This window comes from Merops nubicus, unplaced genomic scaffold, assembly GCF_000691845.1.
Source record: "Merops nubicus isolate BGI_N331 unplaced genomic scaffold, ASM69184v1 scaffold17317, whole genome shotgun sequence".
Lineage (NCBI taxonomy): Eukaryota > Metazoa > Chordata > Aves > Coraciiformes > Meropidae > Merops > Merops nubicus.
In genome coordinates, this window is record NW_008618839.1 from 35,423 (window position 1) to 62,791 (window position 27,369).

General features: G+C 33.8%; 1 protein-coding gene across 1 annotated transcript in view; it reads left to right on the forward strand.

The window, feature by feature from the left end:
• Nucleotides 1-26,809, forward strand: part of LOC103776098 (ERC protein 2-like) — a gene marked incomplete at both ends in the record, with an annotated part of 37,584 nt that extends 10,775 nt beyond the window's left edge. Inside the window, 2 exons of the mRNA XM_008943594.1 lie at nt 6,999-7,192; nt 26,674-26,809. Of these exons, the coding sequence (XP_008941842.1) occupies nt 6,999-7,192; nt 26,674-26,809 (330 nt within the window). The remainder of the gene's footprint in view (nt 1-6,998; nt 7,193-26,673) is intronic.
• Nucleotides 26,810-27,369: the final 560 nt, after the last annotated feature.

Sequence of the window (27,369 nt, forward strand, 5' to 3'; positions counted from 1 at the left end):
TATCTAGTAGGTAGCTAAGTGCTTTATATATATGTGTGTGTATATATATAATCTTATTATCCACTCTAGGATTTCCTCGTTTTGTTGTTTTTCATTACCTTAAATTTACTTGCTTACTGACATATTTGCAGTTGCTAAAGTACTTCTTGCCAAGCTGTACTGTTCAAAAGTCATTCTGCATAGAAAATTCAGTCTTGTGTTAAACAAAAGGAAAGTAATAAATTTAATGATACAATTTAATTAATCTTTTATTATTACCATCTTTGAAGCTTTGGTGATAAATTGCAACCTCAGCCAAAAGCACTTCTCATGATTCATTGCTTGAGACCAGCACTTAATGTATCATCAAAAGTGGACACCTTTCTTTATTTCATGGGTTATTTAACTTGAGAAAGGGAAAGTAACACAAACCTTAAATTCTTACTCCAGCTATTCTTTTTTAGGAGCCAAAGTCAACATTTATTTTTCCCCAGTGCCTCTCACTTTCACCGAGGAATGTTTAGAATCTTAAATTTTGACTTTTTTTTTTATGACAAGTTCTTCTGTGCAAATGCACTGGTTTTGTTGAGCTAATGCTGTTTTCCTGGATCTTTCCTTCTTTTCCTGTCTGTGCTTCACTCCCTTCCAATTTTGCAATGTAGCAAGCTGAACAGTTGTTCAATCAGATGTACAATCCAGTAAGTTCATTTTTGAAATGCCCGCTGTAACATATGAAAGCATGAGGATCCATTACCTTACTGTGTTGTGCTCTTCCTCTGTGGAGTTTTGCAGAATATGTCTGATGCTCACTATGCTATATTTATTATATCCAGATAAATCAACTTTGTGGACTTCAAGGCCATTTTAAGAATATGAAATATATTAAATAGGTATATATGGTATTTCTGAGAAAACGAACATCGTAGCCTTTAGGTCCTCAACTTCTCCAATAGAAAAAGCATGCAGTGTTTTGTTTTTTTTTTTTTTGCTTTATAATTCCTCCTTCTGCAGTACTTTATTTGATCCTTCAAAGTTAAATAACATCCAATTTAGTCTGTTACGCTGAAGTGAGTTCACTTTGTGAACAACAATTTCTAGGAAGTGATTGATACTATTTTTAAAAGTCCATATGATTAAAATATTCAGATCAGTTTTACTTATAAAACATCATATACATTCAGCCTGTATACATTAAGCATATGGAAACGTATTTAATTGAAGGAAATGGTGAAATATAAAATGATGAATGCAAAGGACAGTATTTGAAAAAGCCAGATGGTGTTAGTTTGTTTTGTTTAGCATTATTATTCTTGCCAATACCTGTTTTAATTGCACAATATCTACCCTTTTGACTTCACTGGGTTTTTTTTCATTTTGAGGAAGAGCAGTAACAAACATTCTCTCTGCAGAGAAGGTATTTTTTTTTTCATTTTTCTTTTTTTTCTCTGAAGTAGTTGCACTTAATGTGCTGTGAGCATCACAGGACAGAAACAAAGATGTAACTGTAATAGCAATTTATAAGCTATAGTTTACATATTAATCATAGCTGATGACCATGTAATTAGAATAGTGTATATATAGAAGACCTGGGTTTGTAGCTTAAGTAATGTGATACTGTGCATTAGGAGAGGTATTGGCTTCACTGAAGTCAATGAGAATTTTGACATTAATGTAAGGATTCCAGCCTTGGAGTCTATTATTGCTAATTTTTGTAGCTTTTAACCATGTAATGGATATGTCACGACTTACGTATGGGAAAAGAGAATCTCACAGAATATTCTGTTTCCTTTTAAAGTTATTGGTTAACTGTTTTTATCCACATATAAACTGATTTTAAAAAGCAAAAGACCTGATGCTGTCACCTCTACCATCCAGCACACTACACTGCTGGTTGAAGAGCTTTTTCCCTTTGAATAATAAACCCTTTTTTTCCTCTAACACCTTGGCTCACCTTTGTGTTTTTCTGTTCATATCATTGGCACTCCTACTGTGCATGTCTTTTCAGACTGGAGTCTTTTTTGTGTTAGCTTTTCCTCTTGATTTTCATAAATGCTTTCCAGTCGTTATTTCAATATTAGTTATTCAGCTGTATGGAATTTGTTTGTTACTTCCTAGTCTATTTGTGTGTGGTATTCCAAAACCAGTCAATCTTTTCTTTAATTTTATTTTTTCTGCCTTTATGTGCTTGATTTTCAAAAGGTCAGCCTGTTGACAGTTCTGAAATAATGGACACAAGATCCTTTTCCTTCGGCACCAGGCAGCAATTGTAGTGTATCTGAGAGACAGGTTTTGTTAAATAAACTTTTCTTGCTCATCTGTTTTCTTTTCCTACTTACACATATCAGCCTACTTTTAGCAATTTAAGTAGTAATGATTCTCTTCTCCTTCCAAACCACCTAAGATCTTGAAATTAAATTGTCATTTGGTTAAAGTCAATGGCAACATATTCTCTGAATTCTATAAGGCCAGGAGCTTTGTTCCTTAAGGTGACATAATAACAGTTACTTGAAACATTTTTTTACTGCAAATCATTATGATACCTTACTTAGTACACTGTTTTCTTGCTGCTGTTGTTGTTTGAGAATAATGATGCTATAAAAGGACAGATGGCAATCTTATCTTAAAGTACTAAAGTTTTAATGCTTGTTTGTTTTCATGTGTCAGAGAAATAACAGTCAGCCTCTGAGTAGACTTCTTGTAGCCCATGCAGTAATATAGCTTTTGTTTTTTTTCGTGGTGGAATGTGTTTTTTCTACTATGTCACAAAAGTATCAACTCTCAAGACTTTAATTTATTGCTGAATCTAATGTTTTTAAAATACAGCAATGAATAAAAGTATTTTATACACACTTAGGTACTGAAGCGGAGATGATACAGAAAGGGTACAAGTCTTGCACACTCTAGCAAATGATTTCACAATGTATTCACCGGTGTGAATAAGATGTGAACAGATCTGGGCACACATTTCTTCCTTTAGAAAGGTGAACTTTTTGAAAAGCCCAATGATTTCTTGTGTAAAACTGGTTATAAGAAACTACATGATTGTTTTTGTACTGCAATGGAAATATAAAGATGTACCTTGGAGTTCAGCTGAACATTTTTCTGAGTGATATAGACTTAATTTTCCAAATGCTCCATCAGAGCATTGTCAGATTAAAATTCGAATTACTTGCAGAATGTACTCTTACTTGCTTAGAGCAGTCCCTGAAGTTAAAAAACAACGTCCTTCTCTCCCCTCCACTCAAAAAAAAACAAAACCCAAACCTTTTAAATTTAAGGAGACTACAAAAAAAAAGCAGCCACTTTTTTAGTTTATTATTGAAAGTAATGGAATTTGAAGGATCTTACAAAGTAATTCCTTGCATGTCAATTCTGCTGTTCAGTTTATTCTTTTATGAAGTAATCTGTTGATTTCTATGTATGTTTGTGTCTGAAGCTTTAAATATTAAATACTCTATCCATCCATTTCTGTTGTGCAGAAGAATTCATGCATGATTGTATCACAAAATTTTAATAGTGTAAATAATTCACATTGCATGTCTGTGCCACACTATTATGGTATTTCTTCTATAGGAAATTTGTGTTTTACGTAAGGAAAAGTTACTTTACATCTAAAGTGCTGTTAGTACTTAAGAAAATATAAGAACAGATACATAATTACTAGTAAAAATAAATGAAAATTTAATGATAATGATATGCTATTTTTATTGAATTATAAAAGTAGCATACAACAACATAGTCACAAAATTGAAAGACAAAGCATCATTTAGGCTAGTTTGAAACTAGCCTAATCTGCACACTTGAGTATTATCATTTACAGATACAGACTAAGCGATCAATTACTTTGCTGCTGAAAGGTATGCATGTCCCAGTCACTCTTACTCATAAAAGCCTTATAAAACCAGAAAATGTATTTTTCCCAGGAAAACAGATGTGGTCCAAGCCTGTCTCCTATAGTCTACAAAAAAGCCAAAGAAATCTGCCCTGTCCGGGTAGGAGCAGAGTCAGTATCAGCTGAGATACCTTTCACCTCCTTTGGACCTACTGTTTGACCTCAAAAGTCAAGTTCCATCTGTCAACAAATCACCCCTGATCTGTATATAACAATTAAAAAAGTGTGCAGTTTAAATCCAAACACATCTTTCAAAGCCATAGAATGTAACGAGGATCTCCTAACTCATTCTATGGCTCTGTCCTAGGAATGTCAGATGGATTGTCTTTTGCTCTCTTTTAATATCAGCAGCTTTGTTTTCAACATAATGATTCCTTTAAAGGGACTCATTGCAAGTTGGGGTACCTACCACCTGCAGAAAGCTCTTTTTCAGAAATGTTGTATGTTCTTGCTCTCCTTTTTTTAACTAACTTTCCTTCTTTCCTCGTTAAACCAATGCCTTTGTAGAAATCTGATTTCTGTCAATATTCTATAGGAAGTACTTATAAAAGTAGAGGCAGCCAACTTGACTGGTGATTTACAAAACTGGGACCTTCTGTTTTTGTTTTTTTTTTTTTAAAGACTAGAATAATCTTATACTTGTGTTTGAACGGAATGCTTATACTGATTTACATGTGGCATTATGGATAACTGCTACACCTCAAATCCCTGTATAAGGTAGATGCTTAACCACATTGGATTTAATTATACCTTATAGGTTCTGCATTGCGTTCAAAACCATGGGGAAATACAGTGACCAAGTCTGTGCTACAGAACTTCCCAAAAACATATCCCATAGATAGGGAATGGCATGGGTCTCACAGAAAGCACAAGAATTGAAAATAATTTTGCCCGTAACCATTTCTTTAACATGATATTGAGCAAAGTTTATAGGGCTAAACTGAAGAATATAATTTATATCTGTAATTTCAGGTGTTGTTTTAGTTCTAAGCTGTGCAGTAGATAATTTGTTCAGTACATTTCTGGGCTGCTGTGTTACAGCAGTAGTCTATGATAGTTGAACATTTGGCACTTTTGCATTGGTGACACTATCACGCAAAAAAAGAAATAATTATGAAAGAGTGCTAACAACTAGTGGGGAGCTGCAATATTCTCAGTTTGCCCTCAGGAAAAATCTGAGGAACAATAGAGAACAACATGCTCTTTGCATAATTTTCTTAGTATCTTAAAGATGGGAGGTAAGTTGTGTACTTTTCTTAATAGACTGAATTTACCTCTACCAGCCTATGGAATGATTTTTATTCTTTGCAAAAGAACACTTGGTGTTCATTTAGTAGAGATAAAACATTGTATAATATCTTAATACAGCTAATGGAAAATTAAGTGGTTTGCAGCTGGAAATTGGTACACAGTCTTGCACATAATTTGCCCTGAGCCTGAGTATTACATTTAGTTCAAAAATTATGAAGCTAGATTAAAGTAAATTTCTTAACACAATTAACACCAGGTATAAAATAAAGATTATTGTTAAAGCAGGAAGATTTATGAGGATGAAAAGAAATCTGTTTGTAGCAACTCACTAAAACAGTGAAATCCAGATATTGTTTAGATGTTACCTTGAAATGAGATGTGTTAGGAAGGTCCTGCATCTGCATAGAATTCAGGGTTGGAGCATGTACTGTTATCTAAAATAGAGAATCTGAAGAGCAAGGCCAATAGGTTTAGTAGGCTTCTCATGTCATTCCCTTGGCTTACTTTTGTAACCAAGTATTTCTTCTGAATACAAACCTCACAGCAGGATAGATAACACTTAAAATCTCCTATCTTTTTTATTATCCTCATGCTTAAAAGATATGTTACATGCAAACCCCATAAGTTTCTTCCCTAGTAATTTCATTTTTTAATTGTTGTATTTATAATAAACCCAGACTTGTACTTATACAGAAAATTTGAACCATTGCAAAGAATATGAACCTTCTAGTGTCTGTAGTTTATAATAATTCTTTCCAAACCATGCATGATTCATTTTGATCTGCATTTCTTTCATTGCTTGCTTGCATTGTCTATTCCCTGAAATTAAGAAGGATAAGTAAATCCACATCTTCTCTGTATTATAAGATAGTTGGAGGACTTTAGGTTCTAAATACCCTGATTTTCTGTAAAATTCCTGTATGTGAAGAGAATTTTATCTGAATTTTCTATGTTTAATGTGCACTGCCTTAAACTACTTGTTTTTTCCTTGCCTGCTCTTTCAAGATGCCAATTAGGAATAATGGGAAGCAAGGGGTAGGCTAAGCATTGCAGTGCATTGTTGTTTCCATCTGTCTGTGATTATTTCAGCCAACAGTTTAAAACACTTGATGCCAGATCATGCTCCCATTGAAGTTAATTGGGGTTTTGCCATTAGGTTTGATGGGAGTAAGATTGGGCTCTGCACTGTTGTTGTATTCATTGTGTTTTCTTGTCTGTGAAACTGCCACCCATCCATGCATGTGTTTGCCAGGTTTGTGCTGTTTCCACCAATGGGCTTGTTCTTCTGATGTTTCAGGTTAAGTATTAACAATAAGAGAAAAAGGATTATTGGGTAAAATGTCTGCTGAAAGAACTTCTTAGTTTATTGATCTGCATAAGCACTATTTCTTCCTTTTAAATTCTTTGTTTCAAACTGTTTGAAACATGGTGATACAGATTACAGTATATATATAAATATCTGTGTTTGTATATATATACATGGGGAAAGAGAGAGAATATTATTTATTAAGAAATTATCTATACATTTGAAAGACTGTAAAATCTTAATGTGAATGAAATTAATTTCAAGGTGCGTTTTCTTTTTTTTAAATTTGAAAAAACTTTTAAACCATGATCACTTTAAATGTAAAAAACCTTCATAAGTTCCCTCCCCCTTCAGGATGACAGCATTTGGCTATAATTTTAGACTGAGGATATTTTAATTCCTTTTTTTTTTTTTTTCTTAATAATGCTTCTGTAGAAAATACTGTCATCAGACAGAAATACCCATAATCCTTTTTAATGAAAATTTGAACTCCCAAACTGAAGAAGTGAAGCTCTTAAAGCTATATAAGTTATTGTCATCCTTATTTTTTAAAAAATATTAATTCTGAAGGCTCATGAGGCTGAAGAGGAGGCACGGATGAATCCAGAATTTGCAGACAGAATGAAACAGCTTGATAAAGAGGCATCGTACTATAGAGAAGAATGTGGCAAAGCTCAGGCTGAGGTTGACAGACTTCTAGAAATACTCAAGGAAGTAGAGAATGAGAAGAATGACAAAGATAAGAAAATTGCTGAGTTAGAAAGGTAATTCTTGTATTCCTTGTCTTACATTGAGTGACGTTTTTATTTACTTGATCTTCATTGCAGAGTAGAGAAGTTAAGAGTAGAATGTTTTTTAACAGAATATTTGTTATGTCCTGTAAAATTGAATCAGAAATGAAGAAAAATGGCTACCTGAGCACTGCATCTCTTGTGTGCTGACTTTGGAACTATTTAAGATTGCCACTTTTTTTAGTAGTCTCCATAAAAGGAACACATATGGGAAAAGCCATATGCAATTTACAGTGGCAAAACCCCTCCCGGGCAACAACGTTGGGGAGCAGTCCTGTCTTTTTACTAACTGGTGAATCAAAACTGTCATGTGTTGCTTCAGTGTGAACAGCATCACTAGTTCTCAGAGATCTTTAAAAGTATTGGTAAGTATTTCTAACCAGTCTCATGACTATTTAATAATAGTTCTAACTTTTTCTCAGTGTTTCTGCAGCCTTTGCCCACTTCATAGAAATATTTTTTGACATCGACTAGGCAGTGTTTGTCTTATTTCAGAAAAGGTTGTACAGTCTTTCCTTAAAGGAGACAGGGAGACTTGGGGATCTATTTGTTTCATGCTTTTCATAATTAAATGATTCTTGGAACATTTTCCCATATGATATGCTGCAATTTATTTGATTGACAAGCAATTTACGTGGATCTGATTTGGTTTTCCCTTCCTTTACTTAGCCACGTTTTGGTAAATGAAAGAAAGAATTTTATGTTTTCCAGTATTTTATATGATTGTTTTCTAGTGTTCACATTGAAAGAAAAGTGCTTCTTAATTTCAGAAGAGAAGTATAAGGAATCTCATTGTGATTATTGCTATCATTCCAGTCAAGATATAGGACTGCTACATCCTAGTAGGGAGACTTTCCGTTAAAGATGAGAAGGTCTATCAGAAATGTTTACCTCAGGGTGAGGGAAACCTTGGAAAGGAAGATGTGTAGAACATCTCTTATTGATCATAACATCAACCTTCACAATCTCCAATATGTATCTTTTTTTCTGCAGATATTGGGCAAAGGTTTGATAATGGAAATAATAAAAGGCATATAGTTATCAAATTGTCATGAGAACTGAGGCCTCAAATTTAAAGTGAATAAGGAGATTTGTACTCAAAATAGAACTGGTGTTCATGTGACAACTTTAATTGGCAGCTACCTCTCTTGCCAAATCAGAAGACATTTATAATACTCTAGTGTTTGCACTGATTTTAATGTGTTAAGTAGATACCAGAGGAAGCTAGTAATGAAGACTGATCACTTTATGCATCATCACTGTGAGTTCTGCCTAAATTATTCAAAATTCTAACGCAGCATTTTGGAAAAAGATAACATGATTAGTGAATTTGTGTGGTGCTGCCTATTTCCGTCTAGTAATGCATATCCTGTAGGGGTTTGTAATATAGAGACTCCAGGTGTGACCAAGCTGGTGGAAACTGACTATAGTTTTTACAAAAAGAGTAACTGATATCCTCATCGGGCTATAAAACCGACTGAGTTACTGTGTGACATTAGACAGAATAGTAGGTGAGCAAAACTTTTGTTCAAGAGGATAATCTTGAGAGCTTTATTATGTGACAATCATATATGTGTTGAATGGTTGAATTATACTATGACAAGATTAAAAGAACATGATGAAGTAGTGAAGTTTTTGATCTAAAATTTTTAGTAAATGTTAATTTAAATATTTTATGTGAAAAGGAGATAAAGAATTTATATAGATTAGTAGCTTTATTTGAATTCAGTTGAGAATTATTGATTACACAACAATGATTACAAAGAAACAAGGAGCCAAGGGATGCAGAGAGATTACTATGACCTTGCCAGCACAGGACCTCTTATTTAGTTTGTGTTTTTTTTTTAAATTTGATGCACTTTTATTAGTGAAAGTCTGGGACACCAGTTTCTAATCTATAATCATTGATGAGTGTGTTGATCCTGATATATCTTTACAGAAAATAACTTGGTACCACTGAGTAAGCACAGACTTTTTAAACAGGATAGACCTTGTTTTGAATGTGATGAAGCTATAAGCTTTGCTATGAATGTTTAAGTGCTTCCATAATGCTTACAATAAGCTATGTGGCATGACCAGCTAAGGTCAGTAGTATGTTGTAATTTTGGCGAATCATCGTACTCTTAAGATTTGTTTGTGAATTCTCTAAACTTTAATGCAGTTTCTCACTTCAGTTAACTTATTTATCACTTTCAAGATTAATTCCAAATTCCTATACACATACTGTATATATCTTAATTATTGTAAACTAGGGAAAAAAATAATTTATGTTAAAATTATCTATTATTGATTTCATCAGCAGAAGTTACAGCCTTTACCTGCTTTTGGAATCCTAAAACTACTTTGCACCATGTATAAGCACAGGCAGAAATTTGTTGATTAGTACAGTAAGGCTAGAAATCTGCTACCAATATAAAGGTGTAATAGGGAAATGTATTTAAAGAGAGGGTTTCTAACCCTTCTTACTAATCAGGCTCACTTTAGGTTTCTCTAAAATTTAATTTATTTTCTCTCCTTCTTTCTTATTTTCTGAAAATATTGGCCTAAAGACCTAAATCTGTATAAAACTGTGACACCTGTTGATGTCCCTAGAGAGGGAACTTTGATGTTGCAATTCCCTTTTCTAGGGGGTTATAGGTGGAGTGTAAATTGCTGTAATGTTTTATGAAGTGCTACTACTTTTTCTGCTTGTAATGACTTGATTGGCTCATTATTGAAGGGAAGAGGTGGAGCCAAAGTTCAGTTTACCCACTTTATGGGAATAAAGCATTGTGAAAATGACTGCAACTTTAACAGAAGCATGTTTGAAAATGTTCTTTCCTTCTTGTCCTGCTGTTTTCTAATTCATATAATGTGCTCTAGGTTGCTGTTTTCTCTCCTTCCTTTTTCTTGGTCTTTTTTTTTTCTTGCTCAGAAAAGAAACATCTTCAACATTTTCCCTAACTTCAGATGCAAGGGTGTCTCTGAGGTTTTCTAGAAAAATGAATGCTCTTTTGGAATGTATGTGGTTGTTAATAGCTTGCTGGGATCCATGCTTGCTGCTATGCCAGCAGTTTTCCATTACAAGATAATTGCAATAGCATAAATTCTCAAAATTTATAAACATAAATTTCTGAGAGAGTTATAATCTAGAGTATTGCAAGCTGTAGTACTTTCAGAGTATTTATTATATTCACATACAAATTCATCAGCATGATATATGATTGTATAACTCAGTTTGAAAAATAAAAACATTTATAATAAAATCATTTACAAATTAGAACAAGATGATGAATACTAATGCCCTACTATTTTTCAGAAAATATTGACACAGGAAGTGTCAAATACTCAAAGGTAGATACATCTGCTTCAAGACATGGGTAATTGAATTTGTAAGTGTATGCTATATGGCAGATGAACATTATTAATAATCCTGAAGCTGATTTTATATGAATGGTAATTATTTTAGTTTTAATGTGAATTTTCTTGCCTCAAACTATCACACTTCTGAGTTGCATCACTATTCATACTATTCCTCATATATAAAAACAAGTTGTTCCATTTATTAAATTACTCCATATATATTAATTTTGTATTTTATTTCTTCGTATTGTCACATAGGAGAACAAATTCCTCCTCCTATACTAAGCTGTTTGATAATTGTATTATTATATCTGTCACGATTTATCTTTATGATGAGAACAGGTTAAAATGAAATGCAATATATCTCAGCATAACATACTTTTTGTAAACTTAGCTTGATGTTTTTCTTTGGTTTTCTTCATGAAGGAAATGTGATGCAGGGTTTGGTTTGGTTTTGGGTTTTTTTTTGATAATGTAAATGAAACTGGGTGAGATAGTGATCAGCTTAAATTTTATGTGAAGGACCTAGCCAAAGGGAGGTAACTGCAGCTGAAACGGAACTTCAGGATGGAAGGAGTGTATTGTTTAATGCTTTTACTAATGGTGTTAGAATGAAAGGTATATTTATCAAATATGCTAGGGAGTTTGAATCGTGAAATTAAGTGAAATACAATAGTACAAAATGTATGACTGTGATGTTAGGAGCAGTAAGACTGGCTGCTGGAAGCTAAGGGTAATCATTGATGCAGTTTAGGAAGAGAAAGATTCGATGAATTTGCTTATGTCAGTCTCATTATGATCCATGTAAATAATGAAGGAGACATCTAAATAATGAGGTGTGAATCCTGATGTCAGAATAAACGTCTGCAGTATGGATAGGAAGGTATTAACGTCATCAAGCACTAGCAAGACTCCGTGTGGAACACTGCTATGCACTTCTCATCAGTCATCCTGGAGAAGGTTGGATAAAAACTGGAAACAGGTGTAGAGTGTGCTGGTAGGATGATTAAAATAATGGAGTGCTCATGTCACAGGAGTCCTCCAAACACCAGTGGTGTGTTTATCTGGCAAAACAAAGGCTCAGTAGGGATGCTTGTTCTCTATAAATATGGGAAGGGGTAAGCACTGCAGTGAAAGAAAAGTGATTTCCGTAAAAGGCTGCTGGCACCTAATACAATGGATGTAAATTGTCCATTAATAAATTTAGACTGAAACGAGAAAGTAAGTGATGAGAACATAGTTTAGATTGCAAAATCTTGGATCTGCTGTTATCCAGTGGTATGCTAGATGGTTGGTCATTTGCTTGATCAAGTGTAGCTTCTCAGCAGAGCTTACAACAATGCAAGAGCTCATTTAAAAATGCTACACTAGCTATGAGACAAAACCAGTTCTTTTTTAAACAAGAAGTTTTGGGTTTTTCTTACTGAATTCTCATACGCAGCAGTAAGTTTTGGGTGATAACACTATAGATATGCATTTAAGCTCAAGGTGTTCAGACTACAATTAATTCATTCTGAATTGATTTGGGTTTGAATTCTGACAAATATGAGTCCACATAGCACTGACAATCCATTACATAAATGGCAAAACATCAGCATATGGAACGATTGCATTAAAAAAAAAAAGTATTTTTGTGGCTTTAAAAAAATTTCCAGTTCATAAGTGAATGAAAATCTGTGCACTGGTGACAGCTTTTAAAGGATTAGTCAAGCTGGGTGTTAGGCAGCCAGGCAGGGATTTTTTTTTTTCTTAATTGAAAGTGCACATTAGGTACTTTTTAACAAAAAAAGTGATCAAACATCACTGTATTTTCAGTGTTGCAGTATTAACCTTGTTCTTCAAACCGAAGAAAAAAAATTGCTGCCAGCATTATGAGGGGCTGTATTTCCTAGGGAAGCAAATCTCTGTCTTTGATTATTAGGTACAGTGCTTTGTGAACTTCTAAATAATACCTTTGAACAAGCTGCCAAATTGTTGTGTTGGCCTTTATAGGAAGACTTGGTGAATGTGGGTCACCAAACAAATGTCAGTTCAAAAAAAAAAACACTGTGGTATATGATGAGGTATTTGTGTGGCAGCAAACACTACCAATATCTCCCTAATTTATTGTTCCACTCAGTGTGTATATGCATTCAGATGGATATAAATATGGATGACTTTCTGCAGCCCATAAATGACAAGAAGCCATTTTACTTTAAAATTTCTGTTTTATTCAGTGTGCAGCAAGGATATACTGCTACAGGAATTTTATTTTACTTTTTGCTTTCCCTTTCCTTTTTTTTTTTTTTTTTCTGAGTTTTATTTTTTTTTTATTTTAAAAAGAATCTGCTAATATAACATCTGCTTGTTATATTTTTAAAGAACTAATGTGTTCCTCCCTTTATTCTCTTTTGCTGTCTTCCTTGCTATCTGTTTTTCTCCAAATTGCTGCTTTCATCCCTCCTCCAACCAGCTTGACTTCCAGGTCAGTATTTATGCTCTCCTACTTAATTGCTCCTTCCACAATGAAAGTTTTCATTGATGCTTCATTTATTTGACCATTTTGATTTCATATTAAAAACTTCTGTATGTCTTGGGTTTGTTTTTATTCTGCTTGTCGCTAATGTGAAGTTTCCGGTCATTCCATTTCTAGATCAGAAACTTCACAGTAAATCAATTCTTTTGTCAAGTGTAAGAAAAAATGTTTTTTAACAACATATTCAATTCATATGTTGTTTTGTGTGAAGATTTTTTTCTTCTTTTAGCTTTATGTTCATTGTCTTTGTAAAGAGAATTAAACATTGAGAATAACTTTTTTGGTAGACAGCCCAGCCCAGCAGGTAGTGGATTGAACGATAACAATAGTATACAGAGAGTTTTATATCTAAGATCAGAGACTTCTAATACTTTACCATCACCCTTTTTACTGTTATTGAAAACATAATAGCATGATTTGGTGTGGTTCAGCCTCTGGCCCAAAAACTTTTAGCTGTTTGCTCGAAATCTTTTAGCTGATTTCTGCTGGCCAGATTCTGTATAACTGCAAGGAAGGAGGTGTATGTATGTGTATGGTTTATACGCTGTGCTTTTATATAGCATCACCTAGTCAGATTCGTAATTTTCTTACTTCCAAATTTTAAATTAGTTTAGATAGGCTTACTGATTGCAGTATGGATACTTTCTCTTTGTTGTTTATCTACTAGAAGCACGATTTAACGGATAGTTTTTGACACCTGAATGATAAAAATAATTAATTTATTTTCAGAATTCTTTTCTTCTCCCAGAAATTAATTAAAAGCATTTACTCTGAAGTTGGCTATAATTAAATTGTTGCCTGAATGTGACCACTCTGGCATTTCTATCAGAACATATACTCAACATTCATTGAAAACCTCTAGCCAGAGAGAGTTAAAGAAAGGTATTATGCTATGCGGTTGTCATTATGGTTGATTTCACTGGAATTCAATGATTGCTATGCAGAAACATTTGTTCAGCAGTTGGAGGTGCAATTTCTGTTATGTTTTATTGACCTAAAAAAACAACTGACCTTGTTGAAGCAAACTGTCCTCATAACCCTGCCAACTTTCATCCCTAGAGTCCTAGATATGTTGCAGCATATCATTAGAGTTTATTGTGAGATTTCAGTGAAGTGTTAAGTTTTTGCAGCTTGAATCATCATTAAGGTCAAAACTTAAGAAACAGGCCTATTAATATCTTTAATTTCTGCTAATCAATATGTTCTTAGCTGTCATTTTATTAATCCATATTTATATGGGATTCAAATTATTAGAAAAATGCTGCATCTTTTTTATAACAGCAGGGGCTATGATACGGGTGGCAAACAAGAAAATCGAATACATTGGCATAACCTCCTCCATGTGCATCTACCTATACAATAAAAAATATTCTAAGCACAAGAATCAGTACAATATTTTTTTTTTTTTCATTTAGGTTCCATCAGATTATATAGCCCCCTGACATCTGCCTGCAGATAAAGAGGAGATGGATATTTTTTCCACATATAATATACTGATCAGTGCTAGAAACTTTCCCACCAGCCTCTGATGTTGGCCTTCTTGATTGTTTCCATGAGAGGCTAGAGCTCAATGAGATGTGTAAGGCAAGGTTTAACAGAGTTTTAAATTTAACTACAAGCCTTCCACAGTTTTGTCAAATGTCAGTTTGATGGTTCCAAGGGCAGAGTGATATGTTGTTCAAAGATAATTTCCTTGGAGAAATTGAGATAGTGTACTAATGAAAACTGAGAGAATCTGTGATATACATTACTCTTCTGAGAGACTGGTTATTCTGAGTGAGAAACATAGTTGTCGCATTGGATAACAGGCAGATTGTTATCATGTCTTTCTGTTTTAGTCTGTTTGCTATATATACAGAATCAACATTTTAACGTTGTGAACATTTTGACATTTAAATATTTTTAAAAGATGAAGATTCGAGAAGAGATTATTTAGATAGATCTGATTACGTGTGTGGGTTTGAATTTGTGTACATTTACATTTAATTTTATTTAAGGGATAGTAAAGTAGAAATTTTATTTTCTTGGAATTCTTTCTAAAAAAAAAAAGTAAAATAATATTTACAAATTAAGCAGAAATCATAGTGTTAAACAATAAAAATATACAAGCAGGTTGCTGGGACAGGATAATGTATTGTACTGAATCCTGAACCTGTCTGCTTGCTTCTATACTTCACCCTTTCAGCTTGCTTAAAGGCATGTGGAAGTTAATAATTTTGAGACACCTAGAAATTAATAATTTCAATATGGAAGGATATTTTGTGGTTTCTAAGTGATGTGCTCTTTTTTTGGTTTTGATGTGGAGCATAAATACTCTGTGGAAGAAGACGTATATGTAGCATAAACTGGATATGACAAGAAAAGAGCTCTACCTCTCTGAAGGAGAAATATCTGCTTTGGGTTGGATTGGACCTGACACTACAATTCTGTGTAGGGGAAGAGAGAACATAAGGAATTGTTACTCTTTGCATTTCATGGTTACTAATTTAAAGACAGAAAAAAGTATTTCTTATGCTTCTCTAGACCTGCTGCTTCCACTAGTTTTCCCCAGGGGGAAGATCCACAAAGCATATTTCTTTACCTCTTGAATGTGTGAATAAAGTAGCTGTACAACACTCTTCTGGAGCACTCTTCTGACTGCCTGGGTATAATGCTGTCAGGATTCCCTGTCTACAGTGGAGGGATGTGTCAGTGAAGAATCATTGTGAGATAGCACAGCTTACCCTCAAAAAGCTGTGACTGAAAAGAGACAGGGGAACTAAATTTAGGAATTTGGCTGTTGGTGGAACCACTTCTTCCACTTACATTGTTTGCTTCCATAATGCAGGAGTAACATGCCTGGACAACATGATTGTGACTGGACTGAAATACTCTGATCTGAATTTGTAATACGGGGAAATTAGTATGTCAAAACAAGAAATCATGCAAAGAATACCTCATGTATTTAGAGGTCTGAAGAGTTTACTGCAAAAACATGGGAAATTTGATTTAGGTATTGAATGAAAATAGCTGGATTGATCCTAAGAACTGCTAGGTTGAGCTACGAGTTGCTGTCAAAAGATTTGATTCAGAAGGAAATTGTGGTGAAATGTGAAGTGCAGCAGAGGAGGTTTGATCTTGATTGCTGTCAGGCTGAGCTGTGTGGAGCAGCTGGATGCAGAGAATAACAGGACAAAATCAGGAGGCAGTGGGGTATTTGGGTGGTGGTGGATTCTTGGTTTTGTTCAGGGTTTGTTTGTTTAAAGAAAAAAAAAAATCTTACCTGACCAAACACTGGAAAGGACCTGATGAAGCAGCAGTAGGAATGCCACTCCTTGGTTCCAAATATCAGGCAACAGACAATTTCTGGTTACAGTTATTGCTATTGGTATCAATTAATAAAATAGCTGAGCAAACAATTGCCATATTAAATCAGATCAAATATCCTTCTTATCTAGTGTCCTGTCATCAGCAGTATTTTTTTTGGTCCAAGAAGAACATCAGAGGAAAATGGGTATATAAGAGAGATGTGTGGCAGATGAGTCTTCTGATATGGATTTCACATATGTTCATATAAAGTGTCATCCAGTAAGAATGTGCTGTGAAGGACAGTAGTGCAAGGCACTGTGCTGGTGTTTCAGTGGTTGCAGTGCAGATATGTGTTGAAACAAAGTGATGTGAACCATAGTTTGGAACAGAATTTTTAGGAGTTCTTTTTCATTCATGCATTATCCTCACGTGGATATTTCTAACATCTTTCTAGGGCTTAGGAGGGAACTGTGTCAGACTAAACACTTCTTAAAGGTTTTGGAAAACTTCCCAGATTCTGTGTTAGGTAAATCCTTCCTCCCGTGTTTTTGTTTTTGAGGAGAGAAATGTTTCAGTGACTTCTTTGACTTTGTTTTTATCAGGCAGACTTGTTGGTTCTTTCAAGGCAAAAATATCTTTTTGTGGTGCATTTGGAGGCAACAAAATTGTCACACTTAAGCACTGACATAATTTGAAGTATTAAGAAATCTTAAACTTGGCTTCAGACACCTTAAGTAATGATATTTAAAGGGGGAAAAAGAAGAAAAATAATTTGTAAAAGTGTTATTTGAATTTGTGCCTTTTTTTTTTTTTTTTTAACTCAGCAATAGAATCACCTTGTGTTTTTTGAGACCTAAAGATCTGTGTGGGCTGCAAGCTTACTCCTTCGAGTGAAACTGAAATAGTCCTATCATCCATTAGTAACTGGAGCTGGGAATGCAATGAGAACATTGAATAAACTAACATTCATTTATCTCAGATGGTAACTTTGAATGCATTTTTGCATTCAGCTGAAGAATTAGTGATGTAGGAATCAAATTCTTTGGAGATTTTAAAAATACTGTTTGATTTGGATGATTATTTTGTCCATTTTTTTTGTGCTGGTAATCTTGGTTCTAACCTTTTATATGGACAGAACATAGAGGGTGCTTCACAGTTTTGGTGAGTAGATTGGAGTATGAATTGTGACATAGAGTTTGGCATAGTTTCAGCTTCAGTTGAATGGCAGAAAGAAGACTAAGCGTTCTTCTTCAGTAAAAGATGCCAATATTAAATTCTTGTGATAATATTCTCTGAGGTGTGTAGCAGAATAGTGGCCTTTGTTAGCAAAAGATAAAGTCGGTTTGGCCAAAGGTAACCAGAGAGTATTACTTTCCTCCAAGTTCTCTTGTCCAAAAGGCAATAAAATTTTACTCAGTTGTCAAGCTTATTTCATGAGGGAAACTTTTAACGTCCCCTGCTGGTCTTCCCGGCAGCAGGGGCACTATAGCCTCAGGGTGACAGTTTTCCTGTCTCTCCAGAAAGCATACACTCAAACTTCCCGTCTTGTCCTGCATCATAATAGGTATGCTAAGGAAGCTGAGCTACTCCCATTTGTCACTGTAGAATAGATAACTTTTTTTTTCATTTACAAGATCAGGCAGCACTGCTGTAAAAATGAAATTGTGTCCCAGGGCCAGCTGTAGGGTGGTAGGTTATCTCGTTACACAGTTTAGGAGTTCCAGCAAATTATAAAGGCAGTTGGTTCAGGCAGTTGAAGTCTTGCCCCTTCTTCTTTTCAGTGGGAAGTAGAAAGGTGAAAATATAGTTCTTCTATGGAGAAAAGGAAGAGTGGGGATAAGATCTGCTAGGTTTTCTGCTTTGGAACAGTGAAGGCAAGAAGGGCAAAGAGGAGACAGGATAGACAGAACTTTTTCTATAGGATGGTAATAGGTTAGTCAGACATGCAAAGAAAGGAATCCTGTCACATTTGGGGGTGAAGTATCTGTCCAAAATGTGGCATTTATGATAAAAGACATGTAAAATATTATGTGGTGGGTTTTTTTTTGTATTTTCAGTCTGCCTGCCTACGCAAAAATAGAGTAATAATTTTATAATTTTTTTTTTCTGTTTACTTATATGCCTATGTAGTCTGTATTAGTCTGTGAGCCTGTTCTGTTGGTCTATCAATTTTCACACTAAAAGCAGAAAGACTCCTGAATTCAAAAGAAGCAAAGAAATGTTTTTTGGTTTTTGGTTTTTTTTTTTTTTGTGTGTGTTTGTTTGTTTTAGGGGTGTAATAGCTTCAAAAAAGAGAATGAGCTGATTTATGCCAATGTTAAATGTCAGTTTCAGATGTTTCAGTATGAACCGTGTCCTTCTTAAGGCTGACAATTATTTGGCTGCTTCTGTTCTCAGAATTTGGGTGCGTTGTATAGTGTTACCAAATGCAGTAAGAGGCTATGTGGAGGAAGTATGACAAATTTTGGCACGATTTTTAACGAAGTGACAGATATTCATAGCAGCTTTCTCATCAGACTGTCAATAATCAAAGAGACAAACCCTGAATGAAAGAACTAGTCTGGAGTGAGTAACATATATTGGAAGAGATAAATTGCTTAATTACAACTTTGGGACTTTCTCCATTCTATGTGTGTTGCTTGTTTTGTGGGTGGAGTATATTGAATCAGTGAGGAATATCAGTGTGGGATGTGGATCAGTTTTGGTAGGGCATCACTGACACAGTTCACATTGATGTATCTAGCCCTGCAACATATATACATTTCTCTGGGTTTGAAAAAATCCCTGCTGGGTGAACCAGACTGCTGCCTTGCACCTCTGTTTTTCCCTTTTTGCTTTGTGGCACTGCAATTGTGACATGCCTTACTTGAATGAAGAATAATCTTCTGTGTAATTTTGGACATAATTCTTTTTTCACTCTTAACAAATGCATTAGCAAGAAATAATTACATTCCGTATTGCTGTAACATGACGTGTTTGCTAGCCAGTGGATCTCACTGAAAATAATAATTGTGTACAATGATGAAAAGCTTTGCAGTTTTGCAGTCATTAGATTTATTTTTACATGGAAAAAGGCAAAATGCTTATGAAATAAAATGATGTTATTATTTTGTGCTGATTTAATCTGTTTTCATCCTGTGGTTATGATCATTACTCTGCCATTTTATGTCATAAAGCTAGATTTATGATTTGGCATGGAATGTGCAAGCAGTCTGGCATCTGAGCATCATCCACATAATTAAAAAAAGAGTCAGTCCTAATATAATTTCTTGCCGTTGAGGGAGAAAGAATAAAAGTTCTTTTGAAGCTCAGCTCTGTTGGGCATGCTGATTGTGTCGAAGTAATGGTTGTGATGATTGCCTTTATTTTTGCATTTCAGATACTTAATTCTTTTTATCATGACTATTGTATTAGTTAACAAAAAGAAAGTAAGAAAGGTTAAGAATAAGGAAACTCTCACAGATTTTAAAAGGTGTTTTGTATACTAATTGTTCTTTAGGCTAGAGAATCTGGATTTAAAAAAAACAAAAACAAACAAACAAAACCCCCAAAATAAACAAACAAACAAACAAACTGACCATTTTTCTGAATGGAAATGACAGCACAGGAAGGTACTACTTAGGTTTTTATTAGCATATGATAAAACTTAAGGTGACTAGAGTCTAACTTTTAAAAATAAATTTAGCAGTCAAGCATGAGGGCTTTGTTTTAGAAAATTTGTGGTTATTTGAGGTGTATTTTCTTTGTCTTACAAAAATTTCAGCCTGTCATGAATATCAGTTTTCTGATAGTGATAATACCTATTTCCCCCAGACAAATCCATCCATGAGTTGTAAGTGAATAAACTGTCTCCTTGCATATTTGTGTCAGGAATGTGTCTGTCAGTAACCCTCTTGACGTCTCTTGTGATGTTTACAGTTTGCTAGAGTCTGACCCATCTTTGTTTTTCAAGTTTATAGATTAGTCTTAGCAAATACATGCGCATTCCAGGAAAATGCCAGAAACAATACTTAACTTTACTCCTGTCTTAACGGAAATTCTATTTTATAGATTTAAATGGAGTTGGATCCGAGTTTTAAAGAATTCCCCTTATACTGTTGTTTTAGTCTTGACTCAATAAATCAAATGTGAGCCTATGTGTATTGTCACTTTTAAGACAGTGAGAACTGAACTGTTGGAAATATTTTTACTGAGTCTTACTAGAAGTAATGTAGTTCAGAGGGGACGTTCACATGGACAGGATTTAGAGGATCAGGTCTTCTGCATGACTAGCTACTGAGATCCAGGATGCCTATTAAAGTGTTAAGATTTATTTTATTGCTCACATACATGAGTTATTTGTAAAGATGTGGGCTACATATGAAGGAGAAAGAGATGATCTATTAATAAGAGAAATAAATTTTTCAAGTCATACTGTTGTACCCACTGCTTACCTAGAAAAATAGCTGAAGATATTTGAGTATTTAAAATAAGCATACTGGGTCAAATTTTAAATGTTTTTTTTGAGACTTTTCTGTTTTATAGAAATGTATTATTTTGACTAAATTGTTCTATTTAATGAAATTATTCTTTTTCCAGAAAAAAAGAACCATTCTTTGATAAGCTTATTGCACTTCTATTGTTGAAGAGGACAGGTTCCTAGCATACTGGAGATTTGTTTTTTGTTTGACTTCCAGACAGCTGGTCCCATTGTAGTGCTATTTAATGTGATTAAAATTATTACAGAGACATATTCATTTAGAAAATATTGTGTATTTTGCTCTTGGGAGCATTTTGCATGTCTGCATTATTTGGATGCTTTGAGGGGAAATAAAAGCCTTTATGAAATTGAGTAAAGTCTATACTAAGCATGTAATACTTATTTTTGGCTGATATAACCAACTTTTTGGCCAGGATACCCAGGTGTCTAATTAAAGCTGGGAATTTAATGAAGTAGTGTGATTTTCTGTAGCTATCAGAGATGAAAGCATTGGAGTTTAGACAACAGTTACACTCGACTATAAAATGAAATCTGAAAGATACATATATGCAGAAATGACATGTTAATATCTGCCTTAAAAAAATTAATGAAAGGAATTAAATTTACTGTATTTGTAACTATGAGATCAATTTGTATGCTATTCCAGACAAGCAAGAAAAAAAAACGGGTAAACGCGGTTAAACATAATCATTACAATTAGTGATATACATACTAGCAAGAACTAAGTACTACCATTGGTTTTAGATTTGTCTTTCTGCTGATCAAGGGTCTGGGGTCTTCATTAGACTGATGTCCATCTTTTATGAAGATATTTCAATTAAAAAAATACTAAATAGAATGAATGACTAGTGTAATTGATGTGAGAGCATCTTGCTGTTTGCACAGCAAGATTAAGGGGCTCTAGGTTCTTTTGTCCAGACTTAGTAAGAGACAAAGCTATAGGGCTGCATAAGATTTCTTTTTTTTTTTTTTTCCTTTACCTCTCTTTTAGGGATCTGTGAGTACCTAAATATGTAGAACTCATTGTTTGATATTTCTTCAGTAGTATCAGAAATCAGAGCTGATACAGTTTGATTGTTCTCTTGATGGTCTAAGGCTGTTTTCATGAAAATATTGTTGGATATGAAGGAAAATGGATGTAGACATAGCTGTGGTTTAGATACCTGATTTTAAGTCTAATGTCCAGTTCAGGTGGAAATTAATGGCTATGAAGTATTCTGTGTATTGGAAAGATTATTGCAAATTATCCCAGGCAAGGAAGAATCAGGAAGAGGAGTGGGGGATTAGGACTGGATGATTTTTACTGGAGTAGCATAGCTAAAGTCTGCTGTGTACTTGCATTTCAGAGCAATGGCTTGATCTAGGTTTAAAAAAGTCATGGGCTCAGTTTAATGTACATTAATGTAGTTTCTAGAGAAGTATGTTACTTTATATAAACTTTTTCTCTTCATTGGGAATGAGAGAATGTCTGATGTACTAGAAGAATTAAATTTTATATAGAATTTTTTCTTACATCTGGTGTTCTTAATCTCTTTATTAAATTCCAGTATCAGTGTCATCTAGTGTTTGTGGCAGGAGTGTTTGCTGGATACTGCCTCTCTGTATTGAATGATCAAATGAGTTGGAAGAAGCCCATGAAGTCCTTCAGTTTGTAACTATGGGGATAGGAACAGAACTTGTTTCTTTTTCTTTTGTTTATCCATCTATTTGTCCATCCACCCTTCAAGACGTGTTTATATTTTGAAGACAGCTTAATTCCACTCTGAATTCTATTTTGTTTTTTCATTTATGAAGTTGCTACATGTTTTATTACAATTGCTGACTGGCTATAACCATAGGAAACTTAAGAATAAAAATTAAGAAACAAGAATAAAAATCTGTTATCTGAAAAAGAGTCATTAACCAGCCATTTTAACATTTGGTCAAGATTAAGCATCTATGTAAAGTATTAGTCATCTATGCTGCTTTTTAGACTGCTTTTTTCCTTCTTAATTGTTATGAGCTCAGAATAGCGTTCTTTAAGCCAAATGTATTGTTGGTATCACTTCAATGTGCTCTGGGCTCGGGTGCTTTAGAACTCGTTTGAAGATTTGCTTTATAGTTATGTGAAGTTTGTGAAATTATAAGCACAGCACAGTATTCTATAATAACTAGTTTGGGATGGCTGTAATGCCTAGTTAAAGTGGTTTAAGAATTTAGTTCACTATAAGGTCATAGATACCCGCCTTCAAAATGAATTGTAACAATGTGGAAAAGCAGAAAGCTGTGGATTTCATCTTCCTGCTGTGGGGCAGTTAGACTATCAAAGAAAGAATACTTTTGCATATATTTAGTACCAGAATATGACTAATGTGTGATGGAAAGATCAGTTCTACTACCCAGGTGCCTGCACCATACATTTCAGATTTTGAAGACGTATATCTTAAACAGTAATGTTATATTTATTTTATTCTGTCTAATGAATAATGTAGACTTAGCTATTGACATCAGCATAGCTACTAGTTGTCAATGTGGATATTTTGTATCCAATATGGTAATGGCATATCATAATTTGTGTTGATTGTGTACTGTTCCCCAATATTTTTCTTTCTCATGCACAATTTTTACTTATCCTAGTTTTCTCTTGTGTTATAAGGTATTTCAGAAACAGCCATGTGAAAAAATACTACAGTAAGCATGCTCAAAAAATATACTGAACTAAGGGTTATATTTATATACTTGCTGTTTAAAGAAAAAAAAAAAGGGAGGAGTGTATGTTCTCATATTTATTTTCTCTATTGAACTTCTCCTATATATTTAATACAGGCCTAAAAGGAAACTACTCAGCTAGGCTTTATAACTGTAGCATTTTCTTTTAATTTCCATAGGCATGTAGTCAGCTATGGAAGAAAGATGAGCTACAACACAGCTTTCTTTTATTTCCTTCTCTTCAAGATTTTGCATATCACAGGCACCAGATGTTTTCATTTGCAGCTTTACCATGTTCCACTTTTTGGTGTGCCATTAGACAGAAACTGAAATGGGAAGTTGTGAGAGGGAAGGGTGATGAAAGAAGCAGTTAGCAAGCACATAAAATGGAACTTCTTACAGAGATTAAATATAAATTAATTTATTATCTACTCAGCCTTAGATTAAAAAACATTTCGTATTTTAACAGCACAAAATCATATTGCGCCACCAAAATTTCTGCCAAATACCATGTTTATATAAAAATTGTGAAAGTAATTTTTTCTAATGTTAGTTTTGGTTTTATGATGATTAGGTTTATGCTTACAATTATGTCACACGGACCCGTGAAAAAGAACTGATTTTCACTTGGAGATGTACAGGGCATCTAACGTATATTTGAATACTTGATTTAGAAAGACAGGGCATCACTTGAATTCTTGAGGAAATTTGGTTAAAAATAGACAGCTCAACAGCTAAACTCATTATATTTTTTAAGTCCTAAGTCCTATATTTTTTAAGTTTAAAATGGAACTTGAGATTTATGGTTGTTTTTTAATTTGTCAGTGTAACTTTGACAGAAATATCCCTGCTGGTTCTAGCACCGTCATGTTGCTTCCTTATTATTGGTTATCTGTGGCAGAGTGTTGTGTTTTCCAGAAAATTTATCGTAATGTTTTCTTAAAACACTGTGATAAACTAGTGATGTTTTATGCTATACTGCCAGGCTTATTGAGGTAAGGCTCATGCAGAAGGGACATTTGTTCTCATTATTATATAATGTATTTTTTGTTCTCAAGCAAACTTAATTTGGAGATTTAAATCTGATGTCAGAAATCTACAAAGAAATACCTGTAGTGCTGGACGTGTGGTCACTTTGAGCTCGGAAAAAGGTGTTTCTTAGGAGTCATGCCATCCGATAAATATGGCTAAAGAGGAGAGAGCCTTAGATGTATAGTTGGTTAGAACTATGTCTGAGTACTAAAAAAAATATTCGAGAATATTTAAAAGAAGATATAGACTAAGGTCTTGAAGTCTCTAGCATTACAAAATGCTAACTCCTGAACAGAGTTGTTTCAACCTGGAAATACTCAGCTGTTCACCTTCCAGTTACTGTTTTGAGCAATATAGAAATGATTGTACTAAAAATAAATACATTTTAGATTGTTTTTCTCTCTCCTTAAACTGTTTTTGCCTTGGTGGCTTATTTTTATTTATTTTTTTTTTTCCCTGGTAACTTTTTCTTTAGATTCTTTTAGCGTTATGATACATACAGTCTTTACAAATTTTATTTCTAACTTTAAAAAATAAGTACAAAAGATAAACGCTGGAAACAGATGATCAGTTAGGCTTACCTATCTTTTTGTGTCTGAACAGGCTGATGCATACTCTTGAACACAACTATAGCATAAATTTGTTTTCAAACAGGAATTAATACTTGTCTTTTTAAGAAGTTATATGTGAGCTTGATGTAGATTCTTTTAAAAAGAAAAAAAATTAATTTTAATTAGTTGCACTCTATTTATTTTTCTAAACAATATGAAGTTACTTCTGTTAGTAATTAGCTTTTTCTGTTACGTACTGTACCTACAAACTTGTGTATGAAGTATCTTTCAAGATTTTTTAATACTATGGCAACACTTATTGATCAGATTTTTGTTGTTAATTTAGCAGTAAAAACAAATAGTGAAACAAACAGTGGTAGAACAAAGAAACCTGTGATAGAAGTAAATATAAAATGACCTCATTTCTTTAGCATAGTAAAATCGGTGCAAGAAATGTATACTGTAACTTGTTTTTCATGAAAACCTCTAATGTGGAAGCAAGAGAAATGTTTTCGGTGATCCATTTGGGCATTAAATAATATTGTCTTCATTTGCCAAAACAGGATTAGTGAGTAGATCTGACTAGGAATTTTCACATGACCTTATTTTTATATAGATAAAAGGGAACAAATTCCTTAAAGTCAAAGAAAGTTGAGAAAATAATATCTAAGAATCCAAGCAGGTAGAAAGCATTACTGTAAGGGTATTTTTTTCAGTGACTACCAGGCAAAAATAGCTTGCTGTCTTTCTTAAAAGGATGTATGCTAAGCATCAGGATTAGTAAAGCTTCTGGTAACTTAATAAGATCCACAGCAAAAGATAATTAAACATTAAAACAATTAATTTTGTTTTTTGACTGAGGTACAGTCTTAACAAAAGAAAATATAAAGTGGTGTTAAAGGTTGTTTAATTTTGATTAGAAGTTATGCATAAATCTATCTGAAGATAATGATTTGTAGACATATGTCTCATTATTAAAAACTATGGAAGTTTCTTGGTTTTGTTACATACAAAGCTATTTGTAAAGGCATCCTTTACTCTTCCTTGTATATTTATGACCTGACTTTCTATTAATCACAGTTTAATCCTCAGAAACACTGTGTTTATGGACCAAGTTTTCAAAACCAGAATTTCACTATATACGTTGGCCATCACTTTCATCTTCTGCTACTCTGGAAATTAATACTAATTAAAGCACCCATTAGTTTTTTTCCCAAACTCACTGTGTGGAAGGATTGTTGAATAATATCCATCTGTTAAAACAACATTTTTTCTTCATAATGCTTAAAACTTACATGACTATTTCTGAACAAATGATAAATGAGAAAAAATTTTGTAGGCTCGAATAGTTGCTTTACTGTTGCATAATGTGATACTATTTAAGCTGTTTTGATATGCCATCTTGAAAACAAGATGAAGTTTTGTTTACAACTGACACCTGGAATACTTGTACCTGTTGGAGAATTAATGTCCTGTATCATAGTCACAAGTTAATTTATAGTGAAAAAGAACCAACTACAATCTTTAACACTAACAGATATATGTATACAATTCATAGACATATGAAGGACCAAAACAAGAAGGTTGCAAATCTGAAGCACAATCAGCAAATGGAGAAAAAGAAGAATGCACAATTGTTGGAAGAAGTTCGTAGGAGAGAGGACAATATGACTGACAACTCTCAACATTTGCAAGTGAGTTTATTTTTCAGTTGTGCTTTAAAACTATCAAAGAAAATGCATTTGTTTTGCTGTGTGTCTTCCAGGGTGTATGATGAATCTCTTCTCACAAACAGCTGATGGCTCTCTCTCCTTTCCTACCAGAGGACGCTCTACTGATTTCAGTTGCATCCATGAAATATTTACTACTTTACATAATATGTATTTAATAAATACAATTTGAAGCCCTTGCCTCACAAGGACTGTATTTTACTTATTTAAAAGCAAGTAAGTAATTACAGCTTTTCTGAGGAGAGTCAGAAAATAGAAGGATAATCATCCTTTCTGGATTCTATTTCTGTGCTACTCACAGCATTATATCCACAGGGTATACTGAGATTATGTAGTGAGGTTATGGATGTTCAGGATGTTTGAATATAAAATAGTGTGTGCTGTGATAGTTGTTTTTTTTTTTTTTTTTTTAACTGGGTTGACTGGTTCTGGTTGGTTAGCTCTGTAAAATACGATATAGTTTTTCAGAGCATTCAGCTTTAAAAGAGAATTTCTGCCGTATTTTCCTGCATGAAGATTGAATG